This window comes from Vidua chalybeata, chromosome 7 (genome assembly GCF_026979565.1).
Source record: "Vidua chalybeata isolate OUT-0048 chromosome 7, bVidCha1 merged haplotype, whole genome shotgun sequence".
Classification (NCBI taxonomy): Eukaryota; Metazoa; Chordata; class Aves; order Passeriformes; family Viduidae; genus Vidua; species Vidua chalybeata.
The window spans coordinates 13,094,239-13,107,580 of NC_071536.1; the positions used below are offsets into that span (position 1 = coordinate 13,094,239).

Here is a 13,342-nt window from a genome sequence, read left to right on the forward strand (position 1 = left end):
CTTGACTTTTCATACTTTCAAATGATAAATTTTTGGCTTTCAAGAGAAAGCTGTACCAATCATTTGTTTATTTTTGCAACTAGATGCCTAATATTTAGTCTTGCATTCATCTTAGTCACAAAAGGAATAGTGACCTGATTTCAGGGCTGCCAAAGTCTGATGGATTTTTTGTTATGACTTATAATTTTAGCTTCACTATTGCATGTTTCCCATAAATTTTCAAAGGTCTCTGTCCTCCAGTTACCAGATTGGACCAGGCTGGATGAAATAGAGGATGGGGGGCCAGACTGTACTGAAATGTGCTTTGGGGATACTTTGGAAGAAGAGCTCAGTTGGGTGATGTGCCATAAGCAGAAGCAGAACAGAGAGTCTACTCCCCAAGCATCCTAGTTTCAGGGTATAAAATGTGCTCTAGGAACATGAAAAAGGTTAAAATGAGGTATGGACCAAAGGACACAGCCACAGTGAAGAGAGGCTGCTTCACAGAAGTGTGCAGTCATGATGGACTGAAACCCTAAAGTATATCTGGAGGGCTAATAGCATTTCTGTAGGACTGTTTTGGTGATACAGCCCTTCCAGACCAGTAGGTTTCAGGACATGGCTTTGTGCACAAGGAGTTGTGTGCAGGCTGCTTCTCCAGGACCCTCACCAGGCAACTCAGATGTGTCTGATGTGAGTGTTTCCTGGTGATAAAGTGACCTCTTTTGAGATGAGCCTTTGGTTCAGCCTGGCCAGAGTGTAGATGTGGGGATTTTTTCCTGTCCCAGGAGCTGCTGTGTGAGTGCACAGCTGGCATACTTTACCTATGGCTTGGCTCCAGCCGCAGGACAAGGCTGTGGCCAGCCAGAAATAACACCCTTCCAATGCACACAGTGTGGGTGTTGGGTCCTGTGCACCCACTGTCTCACTGCAGCTCTCCTTCACTCTGCTGCACTGCCCATGGAAACTACAAGTCAGTAAGCTTGGAATCACTGGGTAGTGTCTCTGACTCCCAAGGGAAAAAGTAGAAACAACTGAAAGCCAGTATTTCTATGTTGCTTACAGATTTTCCCTAAGCAAATGATACATTTTTTAAACACAGCTCATCTAGGAAAATTGCATAATTCACTGCTTGAATATATCTGCACTGCTTCCTAGGTACATTTATGGGTATGTGGAATCCGAGCCAGCTCCTTGGTGTGGAGTAAGTTCTGAACTGAAAGAACTGAGTATTTAACATGTTCCTAGGTATTGGCTTCTTTTGGATGAGCACTGGCTCCTCCATTGAGTGCATTTGTATAAATGTGGATTTATGGATTTGTTTAAGGACTGCATAGATCCTTGTGTTAAATAAAGGTGACTTAAGGAGTAGAGCCTCCTTCCTGGGAGTGGCTTGCAGGCACAAGTTTTGAATGTGGTTTTTAATTTGAGAAATCAGAAAAAAAGTCAGTGTGACACAACTCCATGATGTTCCTATTTTTAATTGGATTTGCAGCTCCTAATTAATTTCTTAAAAAGAGGGAGATCCTGGCCCTGTAGAAGCGAGTAGGAGTTTTGCCATTGCCTTCAGCAGAAGAAGATTTCATCATCTATCTTTTTAGTCCACTAATCCTCTGAACAAGAGAAGAGCAGCCTAACACATGGAAAGGATCCTTCCCATTTTTTCTCCCTCCTATTGCCAGTAGTGAGGTAGGAGGATCCTCCCCCCTTTTTCGTTCCCATGCTTTCTACATATGTGCACCTTGGCAAGATACACTTCCATTTCATCTTCATGTAAGGTGAAAGCAGCCATTAAAGGAGCAGTTTGTTTTTAGTCTTCACATGTAGGGACAGGCAGATCTCTCTTCTCCTTCCCTCTTGTGTTTTTGAGTGTCTGCAGGAGGGGAGGAAATCTAATGTCTTTGAGGTCTCTGGGTCAAGGAGCCGTCTGGCATGGCTTTAAAGGTCACTGTGCTCCTTTGCATTTACCTTGTCTACTGGGAGCCTGGTATGGCAGTGTGCAGTCTGGAGCACTGAGAGGTACTGTCTGACATTTTGCTGAACAGGGCTTGGGTTACAAAGGAAAAACAAAACTCAGCTCAGGGCTGTGGAAGGCCAAAGCTGGAACACTTGGGAGAGGAGCCCCTGCAGCAAGTAGCAGAGATATGTGTCATTCCTTGGATTCACCAGTAATCGTGCTTGGCTTTTCTGTCTCTTGTAGCACTGTATATTTTCAAAGCTCTTGACAAATTTTAACAAGCCAAACTCCACTTCAATCCTAGTAGCCTCTATAGTTTCACAGAAAGCTCAAGATGCTTTTTCTTCACCCTTCTGCTCTGTGGATGACTGTATCCTTCAGACTGGCTGTACCTGCCAGATTTGTCTTCTGCATTTGCTTTGCAGTGTGTGTGGCAAATGTGCTGCAAGGCAGTTTCCCTGCCTGGCTGTCTCCACTCTAAGGTAGGCACTAGAGAGCGTCAGAGAACCAAGGAACTGCATTATCATTGAGGCTTGTTAACTGACAGCTTTTTAAAATAATGCATGAACTGTTCAGACAAACTGGTGCTCCATCACAGGCACAGGATCAGGCCTGGGAAATCCCTTTTTTCTGAGGAGAGCAGATGCTGTGTGCCAGGTAGGATGCAAAGGGCTGGGGGGAGATTGCTGCAACTGCTGCAACTGCAGCTCCAGGGGCCAGCACTGGTGACAGTGTTTGAGGTACAGTTGAATAACCAGCCCAGAAACAAAACACCAGCATCTTTTTCACTAAGAAGATTCTAACTTCTTATTTTCCTGAAGACATCCAAAGAATAAAGGAACAAGAGGTTAATCTGCAGAGATGACCAAGAAGGCACATTCTAAGTGGGGTGGGTTATTGTTGGCTCAGTCCATTGTCCTGTTGGGCATTTTCCCATGGGGGACTGTGACTCACAGCAGGGACATCCAGGCTGGCCTTTCTTCATTCAAAGACTGTAGGATAAATGGATATTTTGGTGTAGTCTTGCCAGCTGCTGCCCCCTCTTCACATCTTCATCCCAGTGAATCCTTTAATTGAAATACTGAGCCAAAGAAACTTCTCAAAGGCCAATAAAATGGCTCAACTTCAGTTACAGTCTCAGCCCATTCTACTGTTCTGTCTGGGGCAGATGACTACTGTTCAGCAGAGCTACCTGTGCAACAAGAAGTCTGCAGAAACTCACAAACCAGAGAATAGCATTTTTTTCATGTATTTTGCTGCAATTTTCTTTCCCTTTTCACTTTTCTTGCTCTTTTTGTGTCTCCAGTTCATCATCATGGTATACATAGGTGTTCCATATCCAGATCTTACTCTTCTAGTTGCTGAATAGACACAATAAATATAGGAAGCTGTGTCTCTGCATTGTCTGCTGTGGTCAAATGATTGTTTCATGTGACTGGCCTAGAGAGGTCTTACAGACTGTAGCCTCGGTGTGGCCCATGGTGGGTTTTTAAGGTTACCTTCTTAGCAATTTTAAGAACAAATAAATAAGTAATAATCCACTTAGAAGCTTGGTAGTGAAGGTGATTTCTTGTCTGAATTTTATCTCAACTGACTGCATGGTGAAGAGTGACATGGAGTTACTATAGGAGGAGATGCACTGGAGCATTTGTTGTGGGAGGGAGATGTTAAATTTGAATGCACACCAATGCATGTGCACTGAAAAGGAAAAGGGAGTCATGATTTGGGATTCTTCATCAGAAGGTGTTAATGACTCCACAGATGTTACACCATGGCAGACTTTGATCTGCAGAGACTGATGTGCATTAGAAGATAGATGTGAGCATAGAATCATAGAATATCCTGAGTTGGAAGGGACCCACAAGAATCATTGAGTCCAACTCCTACCAGCAGACTAGAATCTCTCCTGTCTTACCACTACACCATTTCATCGCCTTCAATGGTACTGTGAATATTTTGGGGCAGAATAACAGCTGATGAAGGTATAGTGCAAGAAGCCTGAAGGACCAGCTGATTCAAAGAAGTAAAAGTGCATCCTCTCACACTCGATGACCTGACACATAATTTCTTGGTCCCAGGAGTAGATATTGTAGAAGCAAGTAAAAAAGGTGCAGTCCTTGGGGGCAGCAGGCATGAATGCTTGAGGGGAGCAGATGTGAGGCTGGCCACACAAAGAGTAAATAGAATCAGGGTAAAGCATGTGATGCAGTAGTGGTGGTCACTCAGGAGTGGTGCACACCTGTACAGTGTTCAGGTGTTAGTACAGTCACTCAAGTACCACAGTAATACATCTGGCAAGGTTAGAGTGAGCTGAAAAGCTGTTTGAAAATCAAGCTTCAGCCACACAGCTGCTTAGACATTTGAGGGCATTCTTAAGGCTTCTTCAAAGGCCAGTTGCATGGTTTTGTTAGAAACAAGATATAAGGTTGTGTGAGAATTTCAGCTGAGGTAAAATCTGGAACTATCCTCAGTACAATACATCACAAGCCCTAGGTTATTTGCATCCCATGCTGACCTTGAATTGTATGAAGGGCTAAACTACTCGGATGGGTTAGAGGCAGGGCGGGAGGACACGGGGCTTTTGAGTGCTCAGTAATGCTGCTGCCACACTGACTGTTCTCTCCTCCCCTCTGCAGGTGAGAAGCCTTACAAGTGCTCGTGGGAAGGGTGCGAGTGGCGTTTTGCACGGAGCGACGAGCTCACGAGGCATTACAGAAAGCACACGGGTGCAAAGCCCTTTAAATGCAACCATTGTGACAGGTAATGCAGCTCCTAACGTGGTGTTTAAGAAACCTGTGGACTTTTGTGACTGGCAGGGAGCTGCCAGCTCCCAGAAACAAGATACCTGGCTCCCAGCAGAGAGGCCCCTTCTGTCCCACTGCCTGAATCCCTGTACCATGGAGGGACCCTCTGCTCAGCTCCTGTCCTCTCTGCCTTAGTGGCCAGGCAGGCTGGCAGATGGGGAATTCTTCCTAAGCAGTCTAATCCCACGTCACAGAACAAAATGTGGGACCAGGTGTAGGCCTGACTGAGCCCTGCTGGTGTGTCTACTGTGAGCACAGGATTCAGTTCATAGGGCAGGTCTTGTTAATACTCTTAAAGTAGAGAAGACATCCAGAGGGCCTTAGACCATTTCAGTGATGGACCTCTCCACAAAGCATCTCCCCAAGCTTTCTGTCTCCTGATCCTGTAAGCTTGTTTTGCTCACAAAGGCAAAGCTCACCCTATTTGCTCTGCTTCAAGGACTACCCCAAGCACCACTCTTGGCTACTTGCATTTTGGCAGGGTGGGCCTCATAAAAACATTGGTGTATGTCAGGAGGAATGGGGAGTGTGTAGCTGCTGTGCCACAAGTGGCCCAAATCTATAGGAAGCCTCTAGAGAAAAAGCATTGCATTTCTGTATGATTGTTGTCTTCTCTTAGCACTGAGTCCAGGGCTCCTAAAGAAAAGACAACAAAGGGCACCATTCTCAAAAGCCCAAGAGTGATTTAGACACATTTTACTGTTTAAGTTCATGGGGTTGTTTTGTCCAAGATCAGTGATCTCTGCACATTCCTGCTAATTAGTGAATCTTTTCATACAGTTTTAAATCTCTTGACATCTGTTTGAAGTGGGAAATACTCTTCACCTTCATTCTGTGAAGGCCCAGATTTGAAAGCCTGACAGGTGCGCAGGGCCGAGGTTCCTGTCACGCAGCAGTGCCCTGGGACTCGAAACGACTCGGAGCTGAGGCTGAGCTGAGCACCCAAGCAGCTCCCTGGGAGAGCCGCCCTTGCAGCTCTCACCGCCGTTCGTTTGTACAGCCCTCGCTGCTTTAGCTGCTTCAGTAAATACTGAGCTTCTCTGAAAAATCTGGTCATCCTTGTTTGGTGCTGAGTGTTTTTGAAAGCTGGGTTCTTTCAATTTAGAAACAAAACCAAAAGAACACACTTCTCCACATCCCCGATCCCAATTGATAAGAAATCAGGGTGGAGCAAAAGCAATTACCCCTGTAATGACTCTTGACAGCACTGACAGGATCGAACAATGAGCCCTTCTCCCCCACTCACCCCCCCAGCTGAAGATTGGCAGTGCCCTGGGTGAAACCTGGATCCACCATTGAGTAATCAAATAATGTGCTTGCATCTGAACATGTTATCCAGCTAATCCTATTTATATATATTTTTAAAAGAGGCTTAAGAAAATTACCCATCTTTTTAATGCAGCACTAAGGTTCTCGACTGTGATAAGGAAACGTTTTGTAATACAATAAAGCCTCTAGGAAGCCTGTGGGTACACCAGACCAACAGAGAATATGCGTGGAGAGAGGATGTGTGGAACATAAACAAGGGACCCCATCCTTTTATGGGAAGGAAATTTGATCATTTTCACATCCTGCCTTTCCAAGAGCTTCATCTCCTTAAGTGCTCTTCTGCCCTTGTCTCCCCTCTTCCTGTCCCCCTTCCCCCACGGAGGGTTTCCTCTTGGATTATCGTTTGTTTTATCCCTGGATCATCTTTTGTTTGCTCAGAATGAGGGACAGGATAAGCCAAGTAGGGACCTCTGCAGTTCTGCTTTTGTTTAAGTAGAACTGTGAATGAGAACAATTATGTTCTCTGTTTTAAATGTAAGTCATTGCCTTTCTCTTTTCTTTCCTCGAGTGGCCCCACAAACATACACAAGCATACACATGCCCTAGGGTTTCTGTGTCAGGACAAACAATATTTTTAGCAGAGATCTAGAGAAATACAGCCGGTATTTTCAACTCCTTGGTCTCTTTCAGCCCTTTGTTAAGTGTTTGTTATTCTCCCTCCACATATTATCCCTTTCTACCTAGCTTTTCTCTTTAGCAGCAAACTCAGTCACTGCAGTCAAGAGATATATTCCTGTAATAATCGAATGCATTTTCTGCTCTTCTGCTGAATCTGTCGATGAAGGAATAACATTATTAATAAAATCCAGAGTGCTGAGGATTGTGTACTGTTAAACTCTATGCCCATACTATCTGTGTGATAGGAGGCAGATTTGTCCTTATTCCCCCAGTTAATTGTTGCAAGCTTTTAGAATAACAGCGCCTGTTCCTTTGCCCCCCTCTGCCATACTACTGTTTTTCATTCTTCTCTCATTCTCAGTCCTCTTTGCTACCACCTACTGCAGAGGTCACCTCAAGCAAGCACTGAAACATGAGCCTAAAACTGCCTTTAGCCATGGAGGCAGACTTTTAAAGATGTGCCTTCCTGAGCCAGGGTTCCAGCTGGAGAACAGTTTCTCTGTATTTGAACTGCTACCCTTTATTGCACTCACCATTATTGACAGAAGCTGTGGCCACTCTCTCAGAGATGCTGGCTTGTTAGGTTTTAAGGAGCTGGTTGGACCTGTTTTAACAACACTGATGTAGCAAAAGTCCTATGCCTGTTGTTGTTCAGAGCTGAAGGCTGTATCTTGGCAAATAGAGCATGGAAGGGGTGATTCAGATAGTAGAAGGGGATGTTGTTCACACAGTCTGGCTGCAGTTCCCTTCCAAGACTGCTTTTAGATGTGCTTGTGTCTCTCACCTTCCGACCAATGTCAAAGAAGTATTAATGTCCTCTGCGTAAAAGTAAATTTTATAACAAAAGAGATGAGATTCTCTTCTGCTCTCCCAGCCCTATCCCAAAACCATGCAGCCCACAGATCACATTGTTAGTCATTGCTGGCAAACTACCACTGCTTTGAGTAACATCATATGTACTGAAAATGGTGTGTAGCTTTGTGGCAGCAGGAGAGAAAGGAGAATCAGCTAAAGTGGTGTGGAAAGCACCCCAGGAAAGTCCTTAGTGCCTTCCAGATGCCAGGGTTATGCTCGTTGTTAGCATTCCCCAGGAATTTTGCTCTTCAGAAATGCAGACTAGGGTTGTTCCTCACACAGTGCAAGCCCTCAGCACTTCAAGGAGAAGAGTTTGACAGGGTAGTGGCACTTGCTGATTCTAGATAAATAGGTGTTTAGGAGACAGCAGCTTACTGCCAGACTGTTGGGATGCATGTTCCTCTCTGCATATGTGTACACGTGCTCATGGTTTCTTTGTTGATAGCAAGTGGAGAGTGCACTTAGCTGGAATGAACACATCCCACAGTGGAAAATCCACAGTTGGTAGGAAAGATGGCTGAGTGATATATTCTCTCTCATTGTACTTACCTTCCCTTTTTCTCCTTCAGAGGCTTCAGTGCCAAGCAGTATTGTGTTGCTAAGGAGATACAGCAAAAAGAGAAAGGAAGGAATCATGTCTGGGAGCAGGGAATTTGTGTATCACATATTCCTGTATGAGTTTTAAAATTAGAGTGTCTTATTCTAGCATAAAGTGTTCTTTCTAGGAAGAGCTAGACTGAGGGGGGGAGAAGCCCTCAGAGAAGGCTGTGATGGGCCCACGTGTGATCTGCAGAGCTGGCCTGGAACTGAAAGAGGTGTAGAGCCAGAGGTGTAGAGCAAAGTCTCATGTCGTGGCTAGGACTAGAGACCAGCAAGCCCCTGTTCCTTGATTTTTGAAGAGTAGTTTCCTTTGGCAATTTATCCTGTGGAGCCTCTTCCACTGCTGCCTCTAGTCCCAGAAAGAAAAAAAAAAAATAAAAGAAGTGTGTCCAGTAATCAATAGGCTTTTTGACAGTGTGATTTAGCTGCAGAAATTTTGTATGGACTGTTTTACAGTTGAAAATAAATATCCACATCCACCAGCTTTACCAAGAGATAGAACTAACCAAATTAGGCAGCAGGAGAATGTGAAGAATTAGTATTGTACTTTATTAGCTATAAACTATCAAAAATGGCACCATTTTATTACCTATAAAAATATTATGGGTGCTAATATGATAGTTACTGATGTGAAGCAATGTACTGAATCTATAATTTTAACAGATCTGGCTATGGTGTGACTCAGCATACACTTTCCTGGGTTGCATCTGTAAAAGAGACAACTGGAGAGGAAAAGCTGTGCTCGGGTGGGGGTCTTATGACTAGTCCTAGACTGAAGTGCCAGCTGGTGCATGTCTTTTTGGCAGCCACTCAAGCTGTTGTTTTGTTTTGGCAGCCCTTGTAGCCAGAGCATGCTGCTTTCTCAGTTTAAGACTGATGAGAGAGATGTTGGTCCAAGGATGTATTTTGTCACTCTAGGGCTAGAAAATTCTAGCTGTGCAGAGCCTGCTGTGTTGAAAGTCCAGTGTCCATTGTCAGATTCACGTGTGTCTTGCTGTGCCTCATGTAGGACCTTGAAGGAGTGCCTCCTCCATCCTATTTTGAAGTCTCATTTTTGCCAATCTGAAGGTATTTACTACCTTGTAAGCCCTGCAAGTAGAGAAGAGATGACTTGAGCAGAGCTATGCTCGTTGCTCATTTACAGAAGATGAGTAAATGACTTTTCTTGTGGAAGTTGTCTTGTTTTAAGGTTTCTTTGTCTTAAAAATGTACCTCTTGATCACTCATCTCTGTTTGTAGATGCTGATTGATCCTATGTGCAGTGGAATACTTCAGCAGGACACAAAAAGTCCCCTAACTATTTGAAATAGTTTCATTTTTTTAGTTCTTCTCTTTCTCAGCCTTTCTCTGCTTAGGGTGTTTATCCTTCGGGTATTTAGATTGACTGTTCTTTTTTTATCTATCAGCATTGGCTTTTGGGGGGGGGTTGTTCAGTTTTTTCTTCTGCTTCTTCTTTCTGAAAACCACAAAACACTCAACTACTGCTTTTTTAAAAATACACTCAGCGCTCATATATGAGCTATCTTGATTCTCACAATAAGCCATTTGGATATTCTTCAGACCATTATTGGTGGCTGCTTTATACTCCAGTTCTGTAGAGCACTGATAAGACATGCCAGGCAAATCAGTTCTGTAAGTAGTTTTTCCTAGTGTTCTTGGAGCCTACAGAACCAGTTTACTCAAAAGCCACAGGTGTGTGGGGGTTGGTGTGATATTTGTAGTAGATGTTTTTAAAATAAACAAGCCAGTATCTTGTGGCTTAAGGTGGAAAGAAGGTAAGCCAGAATTTGCAGGGAACTTGAAAACCTCCTGTTTTTAAATGCTCTACTGAAGTTTCTAGTAGAAGTTTAATTTCTAAATGTGTCTTCGGTCCTGTCACTGTGACAGGCTCCATTTTGGAGCTGTGGGGTAGGCACCCAGAACCACTGCCTGCTTCTCCTGTGGTTTGCTTTCCAGTGCCATACATATCTTAGATGACACTGTGATGGTGGGTGTAATGGATTGGTACTTTCAATCCCATATCTAATAGGTATCGAGTCTATCTCATCAGGATCCAACTACATGTTCAGGGTGACAAAAAACTGTTTTCTTATGAAAATAAAAATAAATATAATTTCTTATGAGATGGAAAAGTCTTTGTGGATAAAGAACAGAAGTTGGAAGCTCAAGTCCTGGCTTTCTTTTTTTTCCCCTGGTTTTACCGCACCTGTGTGATTTACAACTTCCTTGCCTTCTCTGTCTTTCAGTTGTCACTCTTACAAAATAGGCATAATATCTTCTGTCAACATCCTTCAGGGAGATAATATTCATCAGAATCCACATATTACCACCCAGATTCCCAGCTGAGAGGAAGGGAGAGATATGAAGCCTGATGGATTGTCAGCCTCCAAAGTCTGAGCCAGATTTCCTTCCAGTTTGGAATTAGAAATGAGAATTTCGCTTTCAAAACTAGCATCATTCTTTGGTGCTTTTTGTAAGGAGTGGGCACTTGAGAAAGTTGGTATTTTCAAAAATGGTGTTGCTGAATAAAACTGATTTGTTTTATTTATTTTTTAATATGCAAACACACACATACTAAATACTTGGTTTTATAGTCCAGATGCATATATGAGCACTCTTCCCTGATGTCTGACTCAGTGAAAGAAGAGAGATGGAGAGGAACAGGGAAAGGATAAGTTGTCTCTTTAACTGCTGAAGAGCCAGGGTAGTTGCCTATCTGTGGTCACAGAGGTTGTTCACACAGGCTTTGGTGGTGATCCATGGATAGCTCAAGGAATGTCTCTAAACTGGGATATGTATTTTCTCCTGTACATAACAAGGAAGGAGCAGAAACTGTGTTTTCCAAAATCCTATACTTATTTCCTGCTTGCATTATGTTGCAGGTGTTTTTCCAGGTCGGATCACCTCGCCCTCCACATGAAGAGACACATCTAAATATCAGTCAGCTTGGCATGGATGTCATCTGGGCTAAGTGTTGTGAGATGAAAGTGCAACTCAAGTTACAACGTGCTACCTTACAGGAGAAGAGAACTTGATCCCGTGTAATCCTCTGTACAGGGACCACATGCTCACAGTGTCATGCTCCTAGTTACACTTCAATACCTACATCAGTTCTTTTATGCCTTGCCCCGGCTGGATGGGAGAAGATGCAGGCGAGGAAATGATATAGAGGTGAAGTCAGTGAAAAAGAACAGTTACTTACAGTACTTCATCCCTCTTGGATTTGTTTCCTGTTTTTGCCAGTGGAAATCAAAGAAAACAGAGGAGGCTTCCCTGCGAGTGGACAGCAGTAGGAGGGGCTTATCTAACTTGCTTCTCAGTGCAACTCAGTAGAAGAATATGTCGTCTTGAAGTTGCATATTTGTAGCACTAACTTTCTTTTTAAATAGATGGGGGGAAAACAATGACCTAGAAAACCAAATCCCAGTTTGGTAGCCAAAATTAACCTCTTGGGTTTTTTGTTCTTTCTCTGAGAATTCCTAATGTTCAGTGTATCAGACTTCTCACAGACACTTTGACCTGTCTTGGTTTTGGTTCTTCTTCCCAGAACTGAGCTATTGAGATCCTTTTAAGTCAATACCAGTGGCCTTAATGGCAGTAGACTGTGGAGTGACACTTGTGACACAAACATCCTCTTTTTGGCCTGAGTTTATGTAGACTTCATGGAGGATTATATTTTTGTTGGTTGTTTTTATTTAATTTTTTTTTTTTTTTTTTTGGCTATTGCACAACATATGCACTAGGGACTCTGGAAGCTGCTGCCGTGATGGCTAAGTAGCCAAGGGATAAACCCCTGAGATACAGCACCTAATATCTCTGTAAGCCTCACCTTATTGCCATAGCTAGGACTTCTTGTTTATTTTTTGAACAAAAAACTTTAAAAGCTTGTTTGGAAGCTTAAACATTTTTTCTCTTTTCTCCACAAACAAGTGATCTTCAGAACTCCTTGTCTTCACCTGGATATCAGTCTGGGACTGGCCACACAGGCATGACTACAGGATTCCTTCTACATCATGTGAGCATATTAGCCACAACCCACGGTGATTCAGTGGTGAATTATGTTGCTTTTTCTTGCAGTTCTTCTATTAACGAATTTAAAACATTAGCCTTTTGTTTCTGTAAAGAGCACCTGCAGACGTTTTAATTTAAACCTGTTTGTTGAGCATCTTACACACAAAAAAAAAATCCCAAGCCAAAAATCCTACTCCAATCTCTGAGTAGGAAATCAAGAACCTTTTCCAAGTACAATGGCTTCATTCAGCATTAGCCTGTTTATCAAAGTCCTGCTTTTCTGTTCATCAAGTTGATGCTGTAGCCCATACCTATATGAAAAATTGTAACCATGTGAGCGGTGAAGGAAGGGATTGGATTTTACATACAGCAGTGAGGCATTTCCAAATGATTGGTCCAAAGTATTACTAACCTAGAGGTCCATTTTGGCCTACAGTGTGAATCATCAAGGAGAAGTGGAGTCTCATGCTCACCCTTCCGTCATAATAATTTGATTTCTTTGGCTCAAAGTGGATTAAAGTCTTCATTACAAAAGGGAAAAAAAAAAAAACCACCTAAAAAATGTATTGCCATAACTTGTGTTTGAGCCTATTTGGCACTGGCCCTGACTCCAAAGACTGCATTTAGGACCATGAAAATGGCCTATGCAAGCAGGCAGGTGGTCATTAGGTTGTATATTTTGTATATTCTCGGACCATCCCTACAAGATGTGTCTAGAAATGAAACAAAATAGCGTGTGGTCCACAAATGGTTGCTGCTCTTTTATAATGTATTAGCCAACTGCCCTTCTTTGACTGTTTTGACTCATTGACTGTTAAATATTTCCCTTAATTTATGTTTTGGGAGGTAAAATTGTACTCTAAGGGGAAAAAAAGAGCAAACAAGAATCTCAATAGATGTTTTTAAGAGCTGTCACCGGGATCCTTGGCACTTGAATTCTCAGCATTTTGCAACCTTTGGTTCCAGTGAGAGATTGAATTTATTCAAAAGATGCTGGTTTTCCTCACAGTTTTCACAAAACACTGTGACTGTCAACTGAACACTTTGGGGACAGGGGGGAAATACGATGTCTGGCCCATATGGTATGAAATATGGACCAAAATCTAACCATCTTTTAGGGGCAATGATGTAATATTCATGATAAGAGCATGAGAGAGAGTGAAAGAAAGTCAGAAAGAAAGAGAGAGAG

The 13,342-nt window shown here is 43.0% G+C and overlaps 1 protein-coding gene across 3 annotated transcripts in view; it reads left to right on the forward strand.

Annotated features, from left to right (window-relative positions):
- The window catches only part of KLF7 (KLF transcription factor 7), a 59,111-nt gene extending 46,969 nt beyond the window's left edge, over nucleotides 1–12,142 (forward strand). The window contains exons 4-6 of one of the 3 annotated variants that reach the window (XR_008431904.1): nucleotides 4,573–4,696; nucleotides 11,025–11,313; nucleotides 12,073–12,142. Coding sequence is in view for 2 of the 3 variants with exons in the window: in XM_053948132.1 (XP_053804107.1) it covers nucleotides 4,573–4,696; nucleotides 5,521–5,578 (182 nt within the window). In the remaining variant the exon portion in view is untranslated. Of the gene's footprint in view, nucleotides 1–4,572; nucleotides 4,697–5,520; nucleotides 5,604–11,024; nucleotides 11,437–12,072 lie in introns of those variants that run through there. The other 2 variants (XM_053948133.1, XM_053948132.1) reach the window with 2 other exon arrangements.
- Nucleotides 12,143–13,342: the final 1,200 nt, after the last annotated feature.